This window comes from Vombatus ursinus, unplaced genomic scaffold (assembly GCF_900497805.2).
Source record: "Vombatus ursinus unplaced genomic scaffold, bare-nosed wombat genome assembly UNPS02008996.1, whole genome shotgun sequence".
NCBI lineage: Eukaryota > Metazoa > Chordata > Mammalia > Diprotodontia > Vombatidae > Vombatus > Vombatus ursinus.
The window spans coordinates 3,992,288-4,015,539 of record NW_020948774.1 but is presented as its reverse complement, the minus strand read 5'-3'; the positions used below and the strand labels follow the sequence as shown (position 1 = coordinate 4,015,539).

General features: G+C 38.1%; 1 protein-coding gene across 5 annotated transcripts in view; it reads right to left on the bottom strand.

Moving 5' to 3' along the window:
• Nucleotides 1-23,252, bottom strand: part of TBC1D16 (TBC1 domain family member 16) — a 136,068-nt gene that overhangs the window by 2,937 nt on the left and 109,879 nt on the right. For 4 of the 5 annotated variants that reach the window (XM_027850081.1, XM_027850082.1, XM_027850083.1 and 1 more), the window contains 8 exons: nt 10,475-10,672; nt 9,131-9,278; nt 7,940-8,107; nt 7,092-7,240; nt 6,334-6,468; nt 5,231-5,417; nt 3,378-3,557; nt 197-343 (listed from right to left, as the gene is read on the bottom strand). In XM_027850081.1, the coding sequence (XP_027705882.1) occupies nt 197-343; nt 3,378-3,557; nt 5,231-5,417; nt 6,334-6,468; nt 7,092-7,240; nt 7,940-8,107; nt 9,131-9,278; nt 10,475-10,672 (1,312 nt within the window). The remainder of the gene's footprint in view (nt 1-196; nt 344-3,377; nt 3,558-5,230; nt 5,418-6,333; nt 6,469-7,091; nt 7,241-7,939; nt 8,108-9,130; nt 9,279-10,474; nt 10,673-23,252) is intronic. The other variant, XM_027850085.1, reaches the window with a different exon arrangement.

Sequence of the window (23,252 nt, the reverse complement as noted above, 5' to 3'; positions counted from 1 at the left end):
AAGGTAACTTTTGGTTGTTTAGTGGCCTAACAGGGATTTAAACCCATAGTGAGTAATGAAGCAACCATACTGGTTACCAGAGTTGCCTCTGAGTTGATGACTCATAGAAGCCTTAAGAATAGAATCTCTTGGAACAAGACAGGTGGGTAGCAGAGGAGGATGAAAGTATTTTATATAGCAATTTTTGGAGCCTCACCTTCCTGAGTACAAGTTCTCCATTCATGTGCATGGCCAGATTTCCAAAGTGCAGAAGCATCTGGTCAGTGGCCAGCTGTTGTTCAATGACATCATCACCATAGATCACCACAATGGCCACGCAGATGAAGAGATGGAAGTAGTCCGTCTACAGAGGGAGGAAAGAGAAGGCTGAAGCTGGAACTGGTTTGACCCGAGCATGAGTCATTGTGGACCTTAGGGGGACATCCCAGTGGCCTCAGGTTTCTGGCTAGGGAAACAACATTCTGATGTCATGAAGAGCCTGTGTCAGTTTCAGGGTTTCTTGTAAAGAGGACTTTATTTGAAAAGGTACTACTGAAACAGCACCATACTAAAGGTTGGGTCTAAATATTGATAGGATTGAGGAAGTGAAAGAAGGGACTATCAGAGGCCACCTATTCTATTTCCCTGTATTTAACCTGACTGTACTTAACTCATGCTACACAGATGACTATTCATTTTGCTGTAATGAATCTTTATTTGTAATAATTTGTAATAATCTACCATGCAATCAAAGTCCACTATGCTCAAAAAGTTTTCCCCTATGTCCAATCTAAATCTCTGGTTGCAATTTATGTTATTTTGTTCTATCCTTAATGGAAATGGAGGGCAGAGCTTTAGGAAGTGAACTTTATCTGGCTTAACATCTTTTTCTCAAAGATCCCACTCTGAAAACATTTATCTAGTTTAACTGTCCTTAGGCTATGGGATCATTTAGAGTCAGATGGGACCCAAGAAGTCATCAAATTTAAACCCCTAATTTTACAGATCAAGAAATCAAGGTCCCAGAGACTAAGAGATTTGCCTAAGATCACATGGGTAGTAAGTGTCAGAATAAGAATTTGAAGGTCAGCCTTTGTATTCCAAATTCAGCACTTTCCCCACACCACACTGTTTCCTTGAGAAATCTTCCTTACAAAAAGGGTCTTATTTATCATCTTTGTTCCAGTTGTGTGTGAAAAGATTATAGGAAATGATCATGGCATCTTAACTATGCCATTCTTCTGCCTAAATGGATGCTTCAAGATCCCAGTTGCTTTGGTATAGACTGGTTTCCTGACCTGAAAGGAAAGGTGAAAAGGACTGCTGCTGACAGTGAACACTGAATACCAGGGTAAAACTGATGAGACAAAGTAAGCCAGGCAAGACCTCAGGCAAGAGAGGTTAAGGGTCATTCAGCTAGTTAGTATCTGGGGCAGGATGCAAGCCCAGGTTTTCCTTGTCTGGCACTCTATGCATTCATTACCTCACTGGTTATGCATGTGAATTTTTGACCAAAGTGAAGTTTCAATTTCAACTTTATGTCTGAGGACTCTAATCCAGTCTTCTCATTTTACAAGCTCTGATGGTGAAGTGTTTTGTTTAAGGTCACAAAGCAGTAACTGTCGAGGAGCCAGGATTTGAACCTAGGACTGCTGACCTCGATTGCTCTTGACCCTCTGCCTGCTCTTCTTGACTATTTGATATTTCACATTCATCTGTTTCTTCCAAGGAGGGCAGCTGATTTTGACTCAATCTGGCATACAAGCACAAGGCATAGGACTTAGGTCCACCATCTTTAATCAAAATGACAGCTGATAAAGTTCTGAATGAGTAGCTCTCCTGAAATTCTTTACTGGATTTTACTGAAATTTGATAAATAGCTAGAGGTTAAAAAGAGAAATTCTCTCTAAGTAGCTGAGTTTAGTGACGTTAGTCTAAATGGAACAGAACTCTGATGATAAATCCGATGCTGTGAAAATGTCTTTCAAAGGTGAGTAATTTCGGATGCTTCGCTGCTTTGGAATGCCTGTGTCGGTGCTCTTCTTCACGGCTGCAGAGGACCCTGCACACTGACTTGCCACAGAAAGAATGGCTGATCCAGGCAGGCCATGAAAAAAAATCCGGATGTGGGCAAAAAAAGAGTTATTAGTAAACAGCTTAAAGAAGGCATACGATAGTATTTTAGGCTTCCTCATAGTAGATATAATCTTTTTTTTGATATTAGTAAACCTAGGAAAGAGCACTGAAATGGGGGGGGTAGTTTGATAAATTTTAAAAAATTATCTGCAAGGCTGGCCTAATGCAGCAGTTCTCAAATTTGTTGGTATCAGGACCCTTTTACAGTCTTAAAAATTGTTGAGGACCACTTTCCCCCAAAGAGCTTTTGTTTATGTGGGCTAAATCAATATTTATTGTATTAGACATGAAAATGTGTTTTGCTTGACTACACATGTATAACCTATGTCAAACTGTTTGCCTTCTCAACGTGGGGGAGAGGGGAGTGAGGGAGAATTTGGAACTCAAAATTTGAAGAAAAAAGAATGTTAAACTTATTTTTTACATGTAATTGAAGGGAAAATAAAATATCAAATTAAAAATTAAATTAAAAAATGTATTGTATTGGAAATTAAAACATCTTAGTATTATTATAAAAAGTTTTGACCTCAAAGATTCCCCTGAAAGGGTCTCAGAGACTCCCAGGGGTGACCAGAATTACACTGAGAATCAATGACTTCATGTATGCTTCCAGGGATGCCTCCTCAATAGGAGGCATCCAGGTATAAAAAAGATATACCTGGATCTAGGGTCATTATTTCTTTCCAGATAAGCATTACTGGTATTTCTTACAGAGAGATGAATTTAAAGAGACTTGTCTATCGTTTAAAATCTTCACTTTGTCCCTAATTTGGTTATTTTACCAATGTGATAATGCCCAGTAGTAAGCTCTTGGGAGAATACGTTAAAGAGACACTGACAGCTCCAGAAAGTAGGCTGTAAATGACACACTGAGAAGGGAAGGGTATGGAGCCTCCATTTTCAGAAAGAGACCCAAACTTTGCCTCCTTCTTTACTGTCCAACTGTACAGAGGATGAGAATTTGGGCTCCTGGTGGCAGCTGCAATGCTTTGCCTAGATCAATGCCCCATACAATGACTGCTTGTGACAAGAGTGAACTCAGCTCTAGAATACTGTAATGAGCATAATTTGCATCAATTTCAATTGTTTGAAAGGCAAGGTCTGAAGTCAGACTGTGAGACTAGGGAAATCACCCCATGAGGAGCCTGACTTAGGTTTATAGGGTGAGGACAGCAAAGAAGGAGATTGTAATTCAGAGTGACAACGTGCTGGCTGCCCCATGCACCTCGGCATGCTATTCTAGTTTCATCTCCCATGCTCACCTGGTAATGGGCCCAGCATGCTTCCCACATACGCAGTGCCTCTGCATCTGGAAACTCTCGCTTGAAACACAGAAGGATCCAGCGGTGGCAGAAAAGCATCTGTAGGCCATCCTCCCCCAGAGAAACAAGATGCTGGTAAAAACGTAGGTGGGTCAGCCGAAGCAACTCACGAAGGTATAGCTGGAAGCAAGAGTCACCAGGATTCATAAACAGCAAAACCATCTCTGGCTCTATTTCTAGCTTGTTCTCAGAAGCCCCTGAGAGACTATACCAACCATATATTTACTCTTGCCCCTCATTCTTGAAATGTACTTATCCTTGAACTCATTTATGTGATGTGACTATCTTATTTTATATCAGTTTTCTTTGATTTCTGTATTTAGTGTGTAGGCATATCTGTCTCTGTCAGTTTCTTTTAACATCCTTTAGAGAACAGGGGCTGCCTCTGTATAATTCTCTTTGATTGGCAACTACCCCAAATTGCAAAACCGGGGGCTTAACAATTGTTTTCTGATGAGAAGAAATAGCAACACTTCTGATACAGAGTCAGCCCTCAGCCACCAAAGAAGATGACATTTTAAAACACTACTGCCAATCATTTCTTTCCTCTTAAGGTAAGGATGGCTCAACCACGAGGTAATTATCCCAATTCATTTCTGCTCTTGATCTCTAAGATCCATTATTTCAATGTCATGAATGAAGGGAGGAAGGGAATCACATCTGAGTATCTGGATTCTCTTTCCCTACGCAGGATGTCAGCTAAGAGCCTCACTGTGACGCAGGACAAGACCAAAGGCTATTTTAGGCAGCACTTGGTATTGAGCATGACTAGCCGTGGCTGCAGATTTCAAGGACTGCTCTGTAAAATCAATCTCTAGCGAGTGACTGATTACTGGGCCTGTTGAGCAGTAAGCCACGTGCTGCCAGGGGTCCTTTCATAACCTAACTGCGTCATACCAGATAATTGCCTGGTGAGGTGCTGGTTTTGTGAGGCACCTTGGAAACCTGACATCATCTCAGATGTCTAGGATGATGCAGGAAAATTGGGGGGAAAAAAAAAAACCCAAGCCCATACTAACACATATAGTAAAATGTGTCCACGGATGACAGAAGTGTGCATTTCTATTCTGTTTCTGACAGTGATGACTATAAGGTCAGGGAATCTACAGCTGGAGAAGAAAAGCTTATAAAGAATATGAGTTTAGTTGAACTGGGGGCCAGGAGAGGGAGAGACTGAAGGGACAGGGGACAATCGCCTTGGACCTACCTCTACCCCAAACCCAGCTGTACCGAATGACTCATGCTGCACTTGTTATTAGCTCATGACCCTTTCTATTTTCCCCCAGAGTATATGTATGTCAATGGCTTTCTACCACCAGACGACTAAGTTTAGGGAGTGGGGAAACAAGAAGGCAGGTCACTCTATCCAGATGTGCCTTGTATCATAGCTGTTTCTAAAGCTGTATGAGTATAGGAAGGAGAGAACAAGGGCTGTGGTGGTGGGGCTGGTGTGCTATCTACAAAGACCAGGAAGCACTATCACTTCTGACTATAACAAAGAAGGACCTTTACAGGTTATTGAGTCCATTTCTCAACTGAGGCAAAATTCTTCCATATTTGTTATCTTTGATTTAGGTTTTCTAGACCTAACCTCCCATGAATCCATAGATTAATGAGACTAATCATCAGTATGGAAAGGTTACAAAGTAATTTTCCCAGTTGCCCTGACAGATGTGAAGCCACACTATCAACAGGCTTATCTCTGACGAATAATGCAATCAAGCCCAAGGGAAAGAGCATACATGCATATGCACAAAGACACAGGTTTGAGACTCTGCAGCTTAGAGCCTCACCAGCTGTTTCTCCATATCCTCATCTCTGGGAGAACTGACAAAGATCGTGTTCTGCATCAAACCTACGAAGCACCAGAAGGTATCAGATTCATCCAGAACCTCAGCCAGGATGGGAGCCACCAGGTCTGACATGCCCTGGGAGTAGCCAATGGTTGGATTGTACACTGCATAGTTCAGCAAAATTCTCCTAGAGGACACAGTGGAATAGGTAAGAAGAGCACATCAGTTGATGGCAAGTGGTAGATTGAGCTCAAATATTGCCTTGTCTCCTTCCTGTCTTTAACTATTCAAAGCACCATTTCAGCAAGTGACATGAGGAGAGTGAGGAATAATATCGAGTCTTTGATTTCAGGTACTGAGTTTTTAGGAGCTCTCTCAAATCCAAGAGACATAGGACTTACCATCTTTCTGAATCCTTGGGATGTGGATACTACCCAGTTCAGCTGGGTGATACCATGCCACTTATGCAAGAAGTTATGGGAATTAGAAGCATAAAGAAGAACACAGACTTGATTTCATTTTTACTAACTATAGACCACTTGGGAAAAGGGCAGGCTGGTAGAAATTTTTATGGGCTGGTAATTTTGTCTACTTATCTGCAAGGCTGAACTATAAGTCAAGTATGGTGATCTATTGTTATATACTGATCTATGACTGAATGGGAATATGAATGACAACACCATTCATTTGACAGATGAGGAAAGAAAGCTAGGGCATCCAGGAACTACAATTCATGGAGAAAGCTTATAAAGTGACAATTTTCTAAGCAGAAAACTGCTTTGTAGGAAGTCACTGATTTTCACTGTAAATTTTGGGGAAGGGGCATAGGGGGCTACTTAGACATAGTACTTTATAGCTCTTAAAACCTCAACTAAAATAAAGCTACCACATTCTGCTGTTTCTATAATGTTGATTTCCAAGAAAGCTACTGTGTTTGTCCTAACATCCTAGGAGGAGGTCAGCAATATTTTCTTCCACTTTCCAAATGGGGAAATCAAGGAACAAAGAAGTGATGTCACCTTTACCAACTTGCAGCCCTGAGAATGAAGCGTAGGAGTCCCGGCTTTCTGTTTGGAAATGGCAGAAAGAAGGAGGTGGATTACCTCATGCTCTCCACGTTAGGGTTGTCCTCTCCTCGGAAGAATTGATTGCTCCGGTCTGTTCGAACCACATCTTTGTCAACAGTGAACTGCACGTGGCGCCAGAATTCTCTCTGCTCTTCTGGAGTCATTGAAAGCCTCAAAAGGAAAACCTCCATCATGTTATGGCAAACACTGGGATATAACTTTATTCCATGACTTCCCTGTCTCATTAGAAAGAAGAAGCTGGTATTTCTCTATATCTCCAACTGGGATGATGGCAGTACCTGTTAAATTCCTTTTGTGTGGGAGCAGAGGTTTGGTATGGAAGTCTCCAAGGACTACACTCTCACTAACCTGGCTCCCATTTTATAGAGGATTCAGTGGTAGAGAGGTAATCTTACCTCTGGGAGGTCACATAGCTAGCTAGACTACACAACAAAATTCAGCTGCTCCTGGCTTAAGCCAATGATCCCACCCTACTCTTTAGTTGGGCTCAGCATGCCAGTGCCTAGTTAAGTCTAGGGGAAAAAGAATTCCAAAACCTTGACAAGTGAGCTAACGAGACCTGCTTTGAGGCTGAAGTGCTCAGTCTAATGACAGCACTTATCCAGCCCTATCACTCTGATTCCTATGACATCCATTTTTGAAAGACAAACCATGGTCACAAAACATATTATCAATGCTGAATTGCACCTCAGATTGCCTTTCCAGATGACCTTCTCATCTGAAAGACAAGGAAGACAGGGTGGGGTAGGGTGAACAGAGGCCTCTGCAGTTACCTTTTCTGCTGGATCTCTGAGTATTCCCTCCTCTTCTGCGCCCTCAGTGCCTCTCGTTCCTCCGATGTGGACTCATGGCTGTAATAGCGCAGCAGGAAGGGCCAGACCTCGCCCCGGATTGACACATCAATGCCGCCGAAGAAAATGGCCTGGAGGAAGCGGCAAAAGTTGGGGAGGGGGCGATAAAAGTACAGCGGCTCAAAGAACCCCCAAATCCCCAGAGATTTGTGTTTTGGTGGCTTTGGTGAGTTCTCCTGACAACTGATGCCTTGATTCAAACCTCAGCAATTTGCACATGTTTAGAAGGGGAAAGTGCTGGTCCTCTATTCCCATACGAAACACAAACCGGGCTCATTTCAATGTCAATAACCCCCCCTGGAGCAGCTCTCCGATTAATGTGTCGTTCTCATGTCATAGCCTAATCCCTGATCTTGGAAATGCTGCAGTTCATTGCAAACTTTTGTATAAAAGCGGACACAGTATCCCCCAAACTCTCTAAGTTTTTTTTTTTTAATTTAATGGGGGTTGGTTTGTTCACACAGATCTCATAGAGTATAAGGCAATCTGGAATGGAAAAGATGAGTGTAGTTTACCTTATGGATGAAAGCTGGCAGCCATACTCTCGGAGCAGAGAGGTCTTCAGTCACTTTTCTCCCTTAGTTTGTGGACAACCTTGACAGAAACTGACTAAGCTGGTTTCTAGACATTATTCTTGATAAGTGATGATACTCAGAGACCATGGCTCATCCGCTCCTCCTACTGTGCCATGACCCTCCTCCCCGCCCCAACTCCACCCCATGGAGTTCTTCACAGGCAGAACCAACAAACCACCAACTCTGGTTCCTTACCTTACGTAGCTTATATTCCTCTTCCACCTGCCCAGACTCATTCAAGTGGTTAAGCCAGGTGGAGACATCCAGCTTTTTGTACATGTTCTCTTCTGGGTGGGTCTCTGAAGAAGGCAGCTTGGGACGTCGGATGGAGAACTGCATACAAGTCTTTTCATTGGAGACCTGCTGGACAGAAGGAAAACTGGGGAAAGATAAGCATCTCAAATACTTGGCTTTTAAAGCCAGCTTTTCCCAGGATTTACAAGCCCCTGTCTTCTGAAAGGAGAAGAGATGTCTCCTGAATACAAACTCTTAAATGGCAAGTGTAATTACATTCAATTAAAATAAAAATACCTTCATCTTAAAATAGTCTTCCCCTTTCTGGTTCTCTTTTCCCTCTCCCCATCCGTTTCTCTTCCCCAACCCCCTCCCTCCCACCCTATCCTCCCCACTCCCAACCCCAGCCACAAAAACTGAATTAATGCTGCTTACAGCCCACTCTGCCAGGAGTGCCTGCAATAAATTACATATGATTGGCCACATACAAAGGGATCGCTGTTAGGCGAGCAGGGGGCTGGCCTGTCAGGTTTTCTCTAAGGGCAGTCATGATCCTAGTGCAAAACTGCAGCTGACACTTAATTCAAAAATCAAAGGTTGTTCAATGTAGGGAGGAAAAAAAAGCCATGCTACTGTAATAAGGACAAACAGCAGGAGGCTCTGTGGGAAGGAAGGGAATTTTAAAGTCATCACTGTTGCTAATAAGCACATACAGTATCTTAAACAGATAATTAAAGAGCTCTTATTACATTTGTATGTAGATTGAGCAAAATATGGCAGGATGCCTTGTCAAAACATTATTTTCAAGTATAGAGCACAGAATTTACAAAAAGAACGGGGTACATTTTTCAAAACCAAAGTTGCTGATGTATCAGCTACTTCACTAACATAAGCAGCCCAAAACCATCTCACACACACACAGACACTCTCTCTCTCTCTCTGTCTCTCTCTCTCTCTCTCGTACAGACCCTAACCCACCAAGAAATGAAAGGCTAGAGAGACTCTCCAGTGATCCAGTACACCTAAGATTACTGAATAAGAATATAGCCCTCAAGCCTGGAGAACAGCCTTCCAAGGGCTTTCTCCCTGCAGCTGGGAGAAGATGGAGAGTGCTATTGTTTTTCAAAATTCTTTGCTTCCTTGCTGGGTTACCTGGTTTTTGAGATGAGTCTCGGTACAGTGTTTCCATTGCTGAAAAACTTCTGACAGTTTATCCAGGCCACCATGGTGAAAATGGAAGATCTTGTACTGACTTTCTCGGCTAGCAACAACCAGCTGCCCACTGGTACAGGCCTCATCGCTGAAGGGCAGTAGAAAGAGGGGACAAGAAGAGACTGATGAATATGTAAACATGGGTTTTTATTTCCAAGTATAATCAGGGAGCATAGTTAACATTAGAAGCAAGAAACAGGGTCCCAGAGGAATTTGGCTAGGGGGATACAGAAACAATAACCATCTTTCCCTTTGCTGAAAAAGGGAAAATATTCTTATTGCAGGGGGTGTAAAAGCTCATGCTGCTCAGGTGACAGGGTACTATTCCTCCTTCTATTGCTCCCTTAAGAACTGCCAGTATACTTTCCTCACTTAGAAACCTTAGTCTGAAGCTCCTCCCTCATTCACAGGGGGAACTGGGAAAACTGTCAGATTTACAGCATGGGGAAGGGAATCTTGCACCCAAGAAAGAAGCTGATGATAGCATCAATCCAAACAAAGATGATCTCTAAGAGAGCTTCCATTAAGGCAGAGAGAACAATTCATTGGAGAGATGCTTGAGTAGATACCCCCTCTATAGCTTCTGGGAGAACCCTCTAGGGAGACATACATCAGTGACTTATCAGACCAACCTTCACTATCCCTAAGATGTAGTTTACTGGCTTTTGACTTTGAAAATTCATTATTAGTAAGATCGCCTGTTTATTCCAACTGCAGGTGTTTCTTGGTGATATATTACTCAGAAGCCTTTGTCCACCTTGATTTAAACATGCAAAGAAAGAATACCACTATGATTGTTAGAAAACCATAGACTAGTGCCACCCAAATGGGAAAAAAGGAACCCTGATAAAGGGTCCTCAGTCTTATTGTGGGAAATGGGGCTTCTAACACTGCAGATTAAACTGTAACAGATAACCCTAATGTGAAAAATAAGAATTGAACTTCAGTCTTTTATCTGCAGCAGTTTTCCTCCTCAAAGCTGCAGTCTAAGGAACATACAACTGCCATCATTCACTAAAGGCATAAGTTAGTTTAGCAGCTAAACTCAACCAGATAGCAACCCTGACAATATGAGTGAAAGAGGGAAACAAACATTTAGAAATGCTGGCATCAGCATGACCAGCCAGGAATATGCACCCAGAGCATAAAACTTGAGCATACGCCATAGAGGACAGCCAGTTAATCCAATAGCCACAAAAAGGGCACTTCAAGCCTGTCTCTGTGTAGCTTGGACAAGCCTCAAGGCTCCTAAGTTCTGGGAGGAGACTGAGAGATCTACTTTACCTAAAGAAAAGGCGGAGAGACCTCATTTGTCCCAAGTCAACCCGAAACACTCCGCAGATCTGTTCAAGGGCAAACACCTTTTGCTGGTCATCCCATTTAGAGTTCTGCAGTTGGCCACTGTTCTCAGGGAACTGAAGGTTGGTGTCAAGGCTGGAGGTGGAGCTGGTGGAACAGGTCATGTGATTGTCACATGTCTCTCTGCACATGCCAGGATCCACATGGGGAGAGAGGAGGGAAATGTTAAGTCAATTCTGGTCACTTCAAAACATAGTAGAACTCTATTACAGAGCAGAAGCCTGAGTTGAATGTTATTTTAGTTCAAATAAAAAATACTTTAATACTGACATTTTATACAGGTTGAATTAAAAAAAAAAACAACAAAAACCCTAATAATATAGCCTTATATTTGATACAATCTGGTTCACTTGTTTAAAAAAAAAATTTTGTTTTGGTTTATAGTTCTGGAAAAAAAAGTTTCTAGCAATAACAAGAATGGTAACAGCAACAACTCACTTTGCAATTACATACAGCTTTACATCCATATATGTGACCTCTATAACAATTCTATGAGGCAAGTAGTTCAACTACCTCCATTTTAGACAGGTTTCTTCATTATTCCATCCTGGATATATATACCAAAGATCAACTCTTGACTTCTAGAAACATGGCAACGACATGACCGCATAAGCCTGATCTGATATGGTTAACTTTCCAAAAGGTTTAAGTCAGTTGTCTTGCCCTCCAATACTAACATAAAGGGGACCTACTATAAGAACTTTAACCTCCTTTACTATTTTAAAAACAGAAATAAAACACTAAGCTTAAGAGCTTTAAGAACTGAAAGGGAAAAATGATGCTTTGAAATCTCATAGGTGTATCTCTTTCTGAAATGGAAGCTACAAGAGGTCTATGATCTGGGAATATAAAAACACAAAAAGGGAATGATGGAATTTTCAGAAATCATCACCTTCTAAATGAACATACACCTAAGTTGACGTGGTAGGGATATCTTCTTTCCTCTCTACCTGGCTAAGCTGATCTGGGAATACACTGCAATGCAACGGCCCAAGAGTTAAGACAGCTTGGATTTTCTAGTCCTGGATCTGATATGAAGTAGTTGTAAGGTCTTGGACAAGTTACTTCACAACTCTCTGGCTCTTATCTCAGTTTCCTCATCTATAAAATGAGGAGGTTGGATTAGATGACCTCTAAGGTTCCTTCTGAATATACCATAAAATGGTGGTTCTGTGGTACTTCCACTCCTGAATATACACCTGAATTCTTGTAATAAGAAAAATAAAAAGTCCAACCCTGGTCACATAGGGCCCATGGGCCCATAACATAACATGGTGGCTCCTAAAAAGGCTGAGAGATTTGACTGTCTTCTCAAGTGAGCCCTGACTGAGCTGCACTGTGAAATTATTGTTTGCAAAACAAGGCAAGTAGCAGGTATAAAGCCAACCCCCCACTATGCCACTTTACGCGCTGTTTTATAATCTGCTTATTGAACAATGTAGGTATTCAGCTGCTGAAAAAGCACATGCTCAGCACACATAACCCAGGCTGGTCCATCGACAAGATTTCATTCAAACTCCAGCAGGCTCAGATAAGAATTATTCCTAGTGTCACCAAAGGCTTTAAGGTACTATCATCTTCCTCATCATTATTAACAGTCATTACGCTATGCTTTAAAAAGCACTTTTCTTGTCAAGAGATCCAAAATTCATAATACTCTTTCTTCTGCTCACCCTGAGAGGAAGGTAGAGGTGTCCAGAAAAGAGGAAAGTATATCATTTGGATGAAAGGCAAATAGAATTCCCTCTATACTGTTGCTTAGGGCTGAAAGACTTCTCCATGTCAAGAAGAAGCACAGAGTAGAAATGGATTACCAACCAAGGTCAACAAATGGTTTTCTATGCAGAATTATATTTATACTTTGTTAGAACTTCTAAAACAAGCCTAACTGGCTCACTTAACAATTGTTTGCTGAGCACCTGCCATGTGTAAGACTCTAAGGTATTTACAGGATACCTTTATTCTGCTTCTGACTCATAAAAGTTTAAGTCAAGGGGAGGTGGCCTTGTGGTCTATTATGAGGTATTCTGATATATTCATCACCTCAATCTGCTTGTGATTATTATGTAAAACTAGAAAATTTAGAAAAATGGGGAAAAATGTTCCCCTCTCTCCCCATTTCCCATCCCCTTCTCCCTTAGGAAAACTGAAATAATGAAGTCATGGGAACTTTATAAAGAAAGAAAACAATTTTGTTAGTGAACACCACAAAACAAAAACTACATTAAATATAACTTCATTTAAAAAAACTTGACATATGAATAAGTACAACTTACCTGGCCAATAATTACAAATACATTGCTACTTGAACTGACTTAAAATTTTTTAAGGAACTTCATATTTCAGTTTTTGCTATTTTATAAGAAGTAGGCAGATTTATAAGAAATAGTCTCAAAAACTGTGGAAATTAAAATAATAAAACAAAGATCTTAAAAAAAATTTAATGTCTAATGAATGGTCAAATAGTCACTTTTGGAAAGGGAGGTGAGAGGGGGAAAGAAAAATGCTTTAAATAAGGGATCTTATTTAAGTCACAGGGCCTAGAGGTCCTAGGTTCCAAATCCCTTCAATTCTAAGACCTCTAGCCTTGCTCTTATTTCTTTCTGTCCTGAGATTTCTTAATAGGTAGGCCAATAACCTACTTCTTTTAAAAAATCACTTTTGCTGATACACTGTTATTACATGTATTACATTCATTTAAAAATATATCCCTCCTCCCTCCCAAGTGAATGATCCCTTTGTAAGAAAGATGAAAAAATAAAGGAAAAAAAGGTAGTTCAGCAAGACCAACACAACAATCAATCAATCAATGAACAAGCATTTATTAAGTGCTTACCATATTACAAGGCATTGTGCAAAACACTGGAGATGCAAAAAAAAAGAAAAAGAAGAAAGCAAAAGCCTTTGCCCTCAAAAAACTTATTCCAAAGGGGAAGACAATACATACATAAGTTGATACACACAAGATACACAGAGTAAATGGAGTTAGTTACATTAGAAAAGAAGGTAATTGGAGATGAGGAAAGGGGGATGGGGGAGGACCAGAAGAGAAGCAAGAAGGGGTCTCTGGGGGCAGCTAAGTGGCACAGTGGATAGAACACTGGCTCTGGAGTCAGGAGGACCTGATTTCAACTCCAGCCTCAGACGCATAACACTCACTAGCTGTGTGACTGTGGGCAAGTCACTTAACCCCAACTGCCTCAAAATAAAAAAGGGGGGGGTGGATCTCTGTAAAAGGTGATATTTGAACTGAATCTCAAAGGATGCCGGGGATTCTAAGAGGTGGAGGTAAGGAGAGAAAGCAACAGAGCAAGTCACTGGAAGATGTGGAGGCTGTGTGTAAGAAACAGAAAGCAGACCAGTATGTCTGGATTGTAGAGTGCTTGGAGGCAGGGTAGCATGTAAGAAGATGAAAAGATAGAAAGAAACCAAATTATGAATGGTTTTAAATGTCAAACAAGCTTATATTTAATCCTAGAGTTAATAAGGTGCCAGTAGAGTTTATTGAGGGGATGAGGAGAATGACATATACTTTAGAAAAATCACTTTAATAGCTGGATGGAGGATATAATGGAATAGGGAGGGAACTGAGGCAGGAAGATAAATGATGGAGAGAGGGAATATATTGGCACTGAATGGAAGATTCAGAAACTGATGGGATATGTAGGATGAGTGAAAAAGAAAGGGCAAGAAGTAAATCTGCGTGACTAGAAGGTTGGTAGTACTCCTACCATGTCTGACAGTATATAAACAATATTCTACATCCATAGCCCTTCACTTCTGAAATGAAAAGAGAGCTTTTTCTCATCTTTTCTCCAGAACAAAGTGTAGTTATCAAAATTTCAGTTTTTTTTACTTGTTTGGTTTACCTTGCTAAGAGTGTGAATACTGTTTTCCTGGTTCTATTTATATTATGCCATATGTATGAATCCTCCATATTTGCTTTTTCTTATAGTACATCAATTACAATATCATAAAATTTGAGATTTGTAGGGGCCCTCACTGCCACCTAGTCCAATTCCTACCCAGAAGTAATTCCTGGTATAATTTACCTGACCAGGAGTCTGCTTGATGACTTCAGGGAGGTGGGGCAGAAACCACCACCTTGTGAGGGAGTTCATTTCAACTCTGGAGAGATCTAATCATTGGGAAGCTTTTCCTGACATCAAATCTAAGTTTGCCTCTCTGCAAATTATAACAATTGTACCACAACTTATTATTTAGCCATTCACTGACTGATGGACATCTACTTTGTTTCTAGTTCTTTGCTACCAGAAAAAAAAGTGCTATTATAAATATCTGGTGTATGTGGGACTTTTATTTTATTGACTTCTCTAGGGATATACATGTAACAGTGGAATGTCTAGGTTTCGACTCATGAACGTGGACATTTTAATCACTCTCTTTGTCAATCAGTGAGGAAACATTTATTAAGTAACTACTATGTGACAGATACTGGAATACAAAGAAAGAAAAAAAGACAGTTCCTGTCCTCCCAACTGCTTTCCAGGAAGGCTGGACCAATTCACAGCTAGCTCTCTTGAAACAATGCATTAGTGTGCCCATCTTTCAATCTCTCTAACATATGACTATTTGCATCTTTGCCAATTTGCTTGGTATGTGGTAAAATCTCAGAACTGTATGGATTTGACATTCTCTTACTAGTGATTTGGAACACTCACATACTTGTTAATGATTCACATTTCTTATCTACTGACAATGGATTTTGGTTTATTTCTGCAAGTTGCCTACTTCTCAGATAACAAACCCTTAGAAATACGATATAAATTTTTTTCCCTGTTGATCACTTCTTTTAACTTAAAATACCAAAAAAGGACAATTTCATATACACATAAGACAAAAACTGCAAATCTATTTCATATACTTTAAAAAGCATATTATTTCGCATATTATTTTCAAAATATTTACAAAATTTCAAAATTCAAAAATAATTTTTCAAAATTCAAAAATTTATATATTATTTCAAAACATTTGTCTGTGCTCCCTTCTGACCTTCCTTCTGTTCTTTTCTATGTATTGTAAAAAATGTTTAATGGCTCTCTTTTTTCTGTCAGTACTTGATACCTACATCCCCACCCCAATAAAAAGCTGAGAGAAGGGCGTGGGGGGAACCTTTTTAACAAATAAGAAATCAAGCAAAACAAATCCAAATAGTAGCCATGTCAAAAAATGCGTCCCTGTACCTTAATTCCAATAAATCTCTCTGGTCATTCTCTTAATAGCTACTAGCATTAACAAGAGTTAAATCAAAGTTGTTTTTCTTTACAATGTTGATTCTTAATAAATAGTTCTGGTTTCTCCTCATTTCATTCTGTACCAGTTCATAATACCCAGGATTCTTTGCAATTATCTTTTTAAAAACTTTATGTTGAGATAATATTCAATTACCATTTATATACTACAATTCGTTCAGTCACACCCCATAACTGATTGGTACCTCCTCCCCTAAGATTCTAGTACTTAAATTTTCCTCCCTACTTTTAATCTCTTCGGGATCAGTAAGTTTGTTTTGCTTGTGACAATTCCTTGCCTACTATTATTCTCCCTCCAACCCCCTACACCCCATCCCTGCTTACTTCTCTGCTGAGTCTACTGTATTTCTATAACAACTCTCCTTCATTTAAGGTTAAGAAAAAAGCTCATTTGATGCCTGCTCCCCCTCACTCCTTCCTCTACATTCCTGTATTCTTCTCATGTACTTCAATTATGAGAAACAGCAAGCTCCCTCTTTTTCCTTTTTACCCTTGTGTATTCCTTTTACTTTTCCTTCTCTCTCCTCGCTTGAAATACTCAATTCATCCTCAAGTCCTTTGTTTTTCTAATGTAACAGGAAGTTAAACTCAATACCTTTTGAAAACATTAAAGTTCTGAAGAAACCTATGTCTCTTTCTCCCCTATTAGAATTATAGTACTAAAACATCATACAGTCCCTCCAATTGCTCAAATAAAATTTTTTTTTAGGTTTCTCTGGATTCTTGTTGTTTGTATTTCAAAATTTCCACTCAGCTCTGATCTCGTTCATCAGAAATACTTTTAAAAGTCCTCTATTCTATTAAAGATACATTTTTCCCCCTGTGTTTATATGTAGGCTTATCCTCAGCTCTGCAGGTTAAGTTATTCCTGGTTGTAAGCCTTTATCTTTCACATTCCTGGGACTATTCCTTTTAAGGTTCCTTTTGGGAGGTGATGAGTAGGTTCTATTTTCACTTTGCTGGAAGTGCAGCAGTCACTCATGTTTTTCCCACCTGGGTCGTGTCTCCCTTCTTTAGGCCCTTTTAGTAGCCTTCTGCTCCTCTGGGGTCATCATATTGGTGCTGGATTTAGTATGGGCACTTGTTCAGCTTTAGAACTACGTTCAGAACTCCCAACCTCAGCTTACCCAGAAACAAGAACTACAGATGTGTGTCATCTTGTTCTAAAAATCTAGACAGTTTTCACTTATGATTTTTGAAATTTAGTGCCCCGCAAAATAATGGTTCTGAAGTACTACAGTGATTCTTAAATTATCATTCCTTAACCTGTTTTTCTGGTGTGTGTGTGTGTGTGTGTGTGTATGCATGCATGTATGTATGTGTGTATACCCACACATATACATATATGTATAAAGTATATACAGCTGATTTTATATTTTCTTTCACTTTTAAGGAAATCTTTTAACTTGTTCTAACATTTCTCACAGTCAAGAAGTAACTCATTTCTGTTTGTTAAATTCTAATTTTCAGAGTCCATTACCTGGGTAAGGTTTACTATTTTCTGTTCTAAGCTATTTAATCCCCTTCTAGTCAATCAGTTAATAAGCATTTATTAAGTGCCTAGTATATTTATTTCATTTTTACATGCCTCACCCCCACCCCTACTCACACTGCCCTATAATTCTCTATTTTTTCCATGACTCACAGACATTTTATGCATTTTGTTGTTATTTTGAGTGAGGCTTCCACTTTTCTATTAAGGCTTTCTGGATTTTATTATTGCTATATAAAATGGTAATTTTTGTGAGTTAATTTTGTAGCCTGAAACTTTACTACAACTATTGTCCTGATTAGTTTCTTTACTGATTTCCCAGAATTTTCTAAGCAAACCATCATATCTTCAAAAAGAAATAGTTTTGTCTCCCCTTTGCATATCTGTATGGCTTTAATTTCCTTCTCATCTTATTGCTATTGCTAAGATTTCTAGAACTATGTCAACAGCAGGAAAAAGTGGCAGCCTTGCTTTTACTCTATATTTGCTGGGAAACTCTGTCATGTTTCCCTATCGCATATGACCTAAGTTTTGGTTTTAGATGGGATACCTTTTGCCATCTTAAAAAAAAAAATCTTTCTATGACTATATTTTATAGTTTTCTTTTTTCTAAAAGCATAAATGACTGCTGTACTTTAAAGACTAGTATAGTGATGTAAAAAAAATGCATAAATGAAGCACAGAAAACATGAGGGGTCAGAGGAAAACAAATGACATTGTAACAAAAGTGTTTGAGGATAATTAATGTCTACCTTAAAAACAAGCTGTACCCAATGGAAATTCAAAGTGTCATATACAATTTTCAATGTCTATTTTTCTTTGTATATGGAAATGTTATTAATTGTTACTATTTGTTAAGTTTAGGATAAAAAAGATTTTTTTAAACTTCAGGAGCACTAAAGCTAAGGGCAGTAATAAAAAGGACAGACAATAATAAAAAGCTCTACTGGGAGAAAAAAAGGGATCAAAGAAGGAAAAGGATCTCTATTTGCAATGGAAAGGAAGATGACGACTGACAGAAGAGTAGTGTTGCTTAATTCTTATTTTTCTGCCAAGGAAAATGAACATGGTACTATAAATGACAAGAAAAAATGGCTAATAGCGAGCTGATACACAAGATAAGGAGATAGAGAAAATCCACTTGCCTTTGATAAATTCAAGTCTTGGTAACATGACTGCTGAGTGATCAGTAACATTTGAAAAGAGCATGGAAAATTAGAGAAGTACTACCAGAGATTTGAGAAAGGTAAAAATTACTCCAATTTTCAAGGAAGAGAACAACATCTATATAACAACTATAGGCCAGCGATGCTTGATTCCTAAGAAAATTCTAGAATTAATCATTAAATAGGTAGTTAGTGAATATTTAGAAAAGGAAACTCACTCCATTCTGCATCTGCTGCTCTCCCTGGTTTTAATTCCATGGAACAAGATGTCCCCATACCAGATGCCCTCTGGTGTCCCCAGTGCTTAGCATAGTGCCTGGCACATAGTGGGTGCTTGATGAATGTTTATTGGATTAAATTGTATTGGGAAGGAATGATTACAAAAAGCCAGCATATGAGTGAAATGGGCAGAACCAGGAGAATATTGTACATAGTAACAGCTACACTGTGTGATGACCGACTTTGAGAGGCATGGCTCTTCTCCGTAATGCAAGGATCTAAGGCAACTCCCAAAGACTCATGATGGAAAATGCTATCCACATCCAGAGAAAGAACTATGAAGTCTGAATGCAGATGGAAGCATACTATTTGCCCTCCTTTTCCTTTGATGTTTTGTTTCATTGCTTCATGGTTCCTCCCATTAGTTCTAATTGTTCTTTACGTCATGACTACTGGGAAAATATGCTTAATATGACTTATAAGTAGAGCCTATATCAGACTGCATGCTGTCTTGGGGGGAGCAGAGAGGAGAGGGAGGAGGAGAAAATTTACAACTCAAAATCTTATGGAAGTAAATGTTGAAAACTAAAAATAAATAAATAAATTATTAAAAGAAAAAAAAAAGCCAGCAAAGCTTCATCAAGAACAGGTCATGCCCAGAATAAACTTCCTTTTATAACAAGCTTATTAAATAAATTGGTATGATGCGTAAGATAATGTAGATGTAGTTTGCCCAAATTTAAGCCAAGTATTTATTAAAGTATCTTGTGCTGTTCTTGTGTATAAAATGCATAGATATGGAAGAAAAGAATACAATCTGATGGACTTAGAATGGATTGACTGGCCAGATTCAAAGAGTAGTTATTAGTGGTTCAAGGTAAATGATGGTCTCTAGTACAGTATTTCAGGGATCTGCACAGGCCTGCTCAATATTTAAAATGTTGAATCTATGATTTGGATAAAGGCATAGATGAAATGTTCATCAAATTTTTAGACGACACAAAGCTAGAAGGGACAGAGCACTGGATGACAGAATCAGACTCCAAAAGGATTTTTACAGGCTAGATCAGGGGTGGGGAACTTGTAGCCTCAAGGCTATAGGTGGCTTTCTAGGTCCTCATGTGCAGCCCTTCAACTCAATCTAAACTTCACAGAAAAAATCCACTTAATAAAAGGATTTGTTCCGTAAAACTTGGACTCAGTCAAAAGGCCACACACAAGGACCTAAAAGGCTACATGTGGCCTTGAGGCTGGAGGTTTCCCACCCCTGGGCTAGATCATTGAGTAGAGTATATTAAGATGTAATTCAGTAGAGATAAATATAAAGTTTTACACATGGAGAACTCACAACAACTGAAAAATAAAGGAAATAATTAGAAACTATTTTCTCCAATTATATAGCAACAAAATAATTTAAATCAAATGTATGAATATTTACTAAAATGTAAAATAACTAGATTATAAGAATAAGAAATAGAAAATTTAAATAACCCAATCTCAAAAAATGAATGAATGAAGCACAAAAGAACTCTGGGAGGTATGGGAAATAAGAATAGATGATTTTTTTTTTAGTTTATAATTTCTTTATTTTGAACTTAACAAATATCAAATAAAATGGACATTTCCACATATATTAACATAAGAACATATCCATGAAACTGCAGATCTCTATTATGTAGTTTGCTTTTTAAAAAAATATTTATAAATTCAATAAGTAACTTTCAGTGCTCTGTGATTCTGGCCTTCCTTTTGTACTTCTCTATGTATTTTTACAATAAAAATGCTTCAATGACCCTCTTTTCTTTTTTCCTTCTTACTCTATCCCTATCCTCTTTCTCATGACTATCTTGTCCCTTCTGGAAAAAAAAAAAAAAACAAGTGAAACAAATTCCCCCACTGTCCATGTCCAAAAAACGTATGGCGTATTCTATCTCTTGGATCCATCATCCCTCAGTAGGTGTGTAGTTTGCTATATCATCAGTCCTCTTGAATTATGACAGTACATTATCAATATTCAAGTCTTTCAAAGTAGTCATTCTTTATTATGTCGTGGTTAAAGTATAAATTGTTTTCTTGGTGCAGTTCACTTCACTGAGCAGCAGTTCAATTAAGTCTTCCTAGATATCTCTGAAAACATCCATTTCATCATTTCTTATGATGTAATAATATTCCATTATTTATATACCATAATTTGTTTGAGTCATTCCTCAACTTTAGGTCATTCCTTAGTTATCAAATCTTTGCTATAACAAAAAGAGCTGCAGATGAATTTACAAGTGAATTCTAGCAAATACTTTTTAAAAATTGTAACACCACATGAATTATTTGCAAAAATAGGGAGATACAGCTTCTTACTAAACTCTGTCTTTGGACAAATATGGTCCTAATCCCTAAACCAGAAAGAGATAAAAGTAAAAAAAAGAAATATAGAGACCAATATCTCTAATGCATATCAATACAAAAATATTGAATGAAATTTTCACAAAGAAGTTGCAAAAACATAAATAAGATTACATACTATGGGCAAGTTATATTTATACCATGAATATAAAAATGACAATAAAGGATAATTATAAATATAATAGGCCACATTAATAACAAAAATAAAAACCACATCATTACAGCAATAGAGGAAGAAAAAGGTTATTGACCAGATACAATACTTCTTTAAGTAAAAATATTAAAAGGAAAAGAATAAATGGAATAAATAAATATTATCTATCTAAAACAAAAACCCAGCATTCTCTGTATTAGAAAAATGCTAGGCTTTCCCAGTAAAAGAAGGGGTAATGCGAGGATGTGATTACCACTACTACTATTTGATATGGTTCTAGAAATGCCAGTTACAGCAATAAGATAATAAGAAGAAATTGAGGGAATAAGCATAGGCAAAGAAAATTATCATTTTTGGTAAGTATGATGATTTACTTAGAAAAATCTTGTAGAATCAAACAAAAATTAGTTGTAATAATTAACAACCTCTGAAAAGTAGTAAGACATAATAAAAATTAAACCACATAAATCATCAATGTTTCTGTATACTCAGCAGGAAGAAAATTCAACAGGAAGAGATGGAGACATTCCATTCAAATTAACTATTTGGGAGCCTGTCTACTAAGACACACAGGAATTACAAAAATATAGCTACAAAATGCTCCTTACTAATGGCAGATACAAATAATTGGAGAGAGATTATAAATTGCTCATGGTTAGTCTATGCCAGTATGATAAACTTATTTGCTTATTTGGTGCCATACTAACTAAACCAAACTACCCAAGGGTTGGTTACTTTATAGAACTGGAAGAACATCATAACAAAATTAATCTGGATAAATAAAAGATCAAGAATCTCAAGGGAATAATGAAAAAAAAAGGAAAGGGTAGTAGTAACAGATCTCAAACAAAGCAGCAATCATCAAAAATGTTACAGGGTAAAAAAATTGAGAAGTTGATCTGTGGAACAGTTTACACAAGATCCAGAAACAAAGACACAATAATATAGTGTAACAGAGTGATAAATCTAAGGACCTCAACTAGTAAGGAGTCACAATTTGACAAAAACTACAGGGAAAATTGGAAAGCAAAACAGTCTAGGAGAAAATAGATTTAGATCAATAGCTCACATTATATAACACAATAAGAATAAATATAAAGGAAGAACCTAATGAATAAAGACCCCACAAGTAAAGGGACATATAAATAAATCAGAGGAGCAAGGGAGTTTTTCTTGTTTTAAAATTTTATTTATTTTTATTCTGAATTTAAGAAACACTCCAAAAATGGGCATTTTCAATTACATGATAGAACAGAAACAAAAACATTTTATATCAAACTATGGAGTATTTTTCTTTTAAAATATATAATAAATTTAACCTGTAGCTTTCAAAGCTGTGCTGCTTGTCTATGATTACTAGTCTTCCTAATGTTTCCTTCCATGTAGTTTTTTTAACCAAAAAATGCTACTTCAATTACTCTCATTTTCTTTTCTATTCTATTTCCTTTTCCCCTCCTCCCTTAGGCCACTGGGGGAAATTTTTTCTAATCATAAATATTCAGTGTCAAGCAAAAAAAACCATTCTCTCTCAGGAGGTGGATAGTACCCCTCATCATCAGTTTTCTGGAATCACTGTTGACTGTTTCACTGATGTTGTTTTTCTTTATAACATTATTATATAAAACGTTCTGGCTCTGCTCACTTTACTCTGCATCAGTTCAAACAAGTCCTTATAACTGTCCATTTCATCATTTCTTCTAGTGCAACAGTATTCTGTTACTTTTACATATAGCAATTTATTTATCCATTTACCAACTGATACACTTCCTTAGTTTCCAGTTCTTTGCCACTACAAAAAGAGCTATTATAAAAAAATTTTTGAACTATGACCCATTTCCTGTTTATGTGAGAAAGGAGATACTTTTCCTAACACTTGGAGAGAGGAGGAATTCTTGACCAAACAAGAAACAGAGAATTTCTAAAGACAAAATAAAATGGATAATTCTGATTACATAAAATTCAACATTTTTATTTCCAGAAACAAAATCAATGAAGTTAA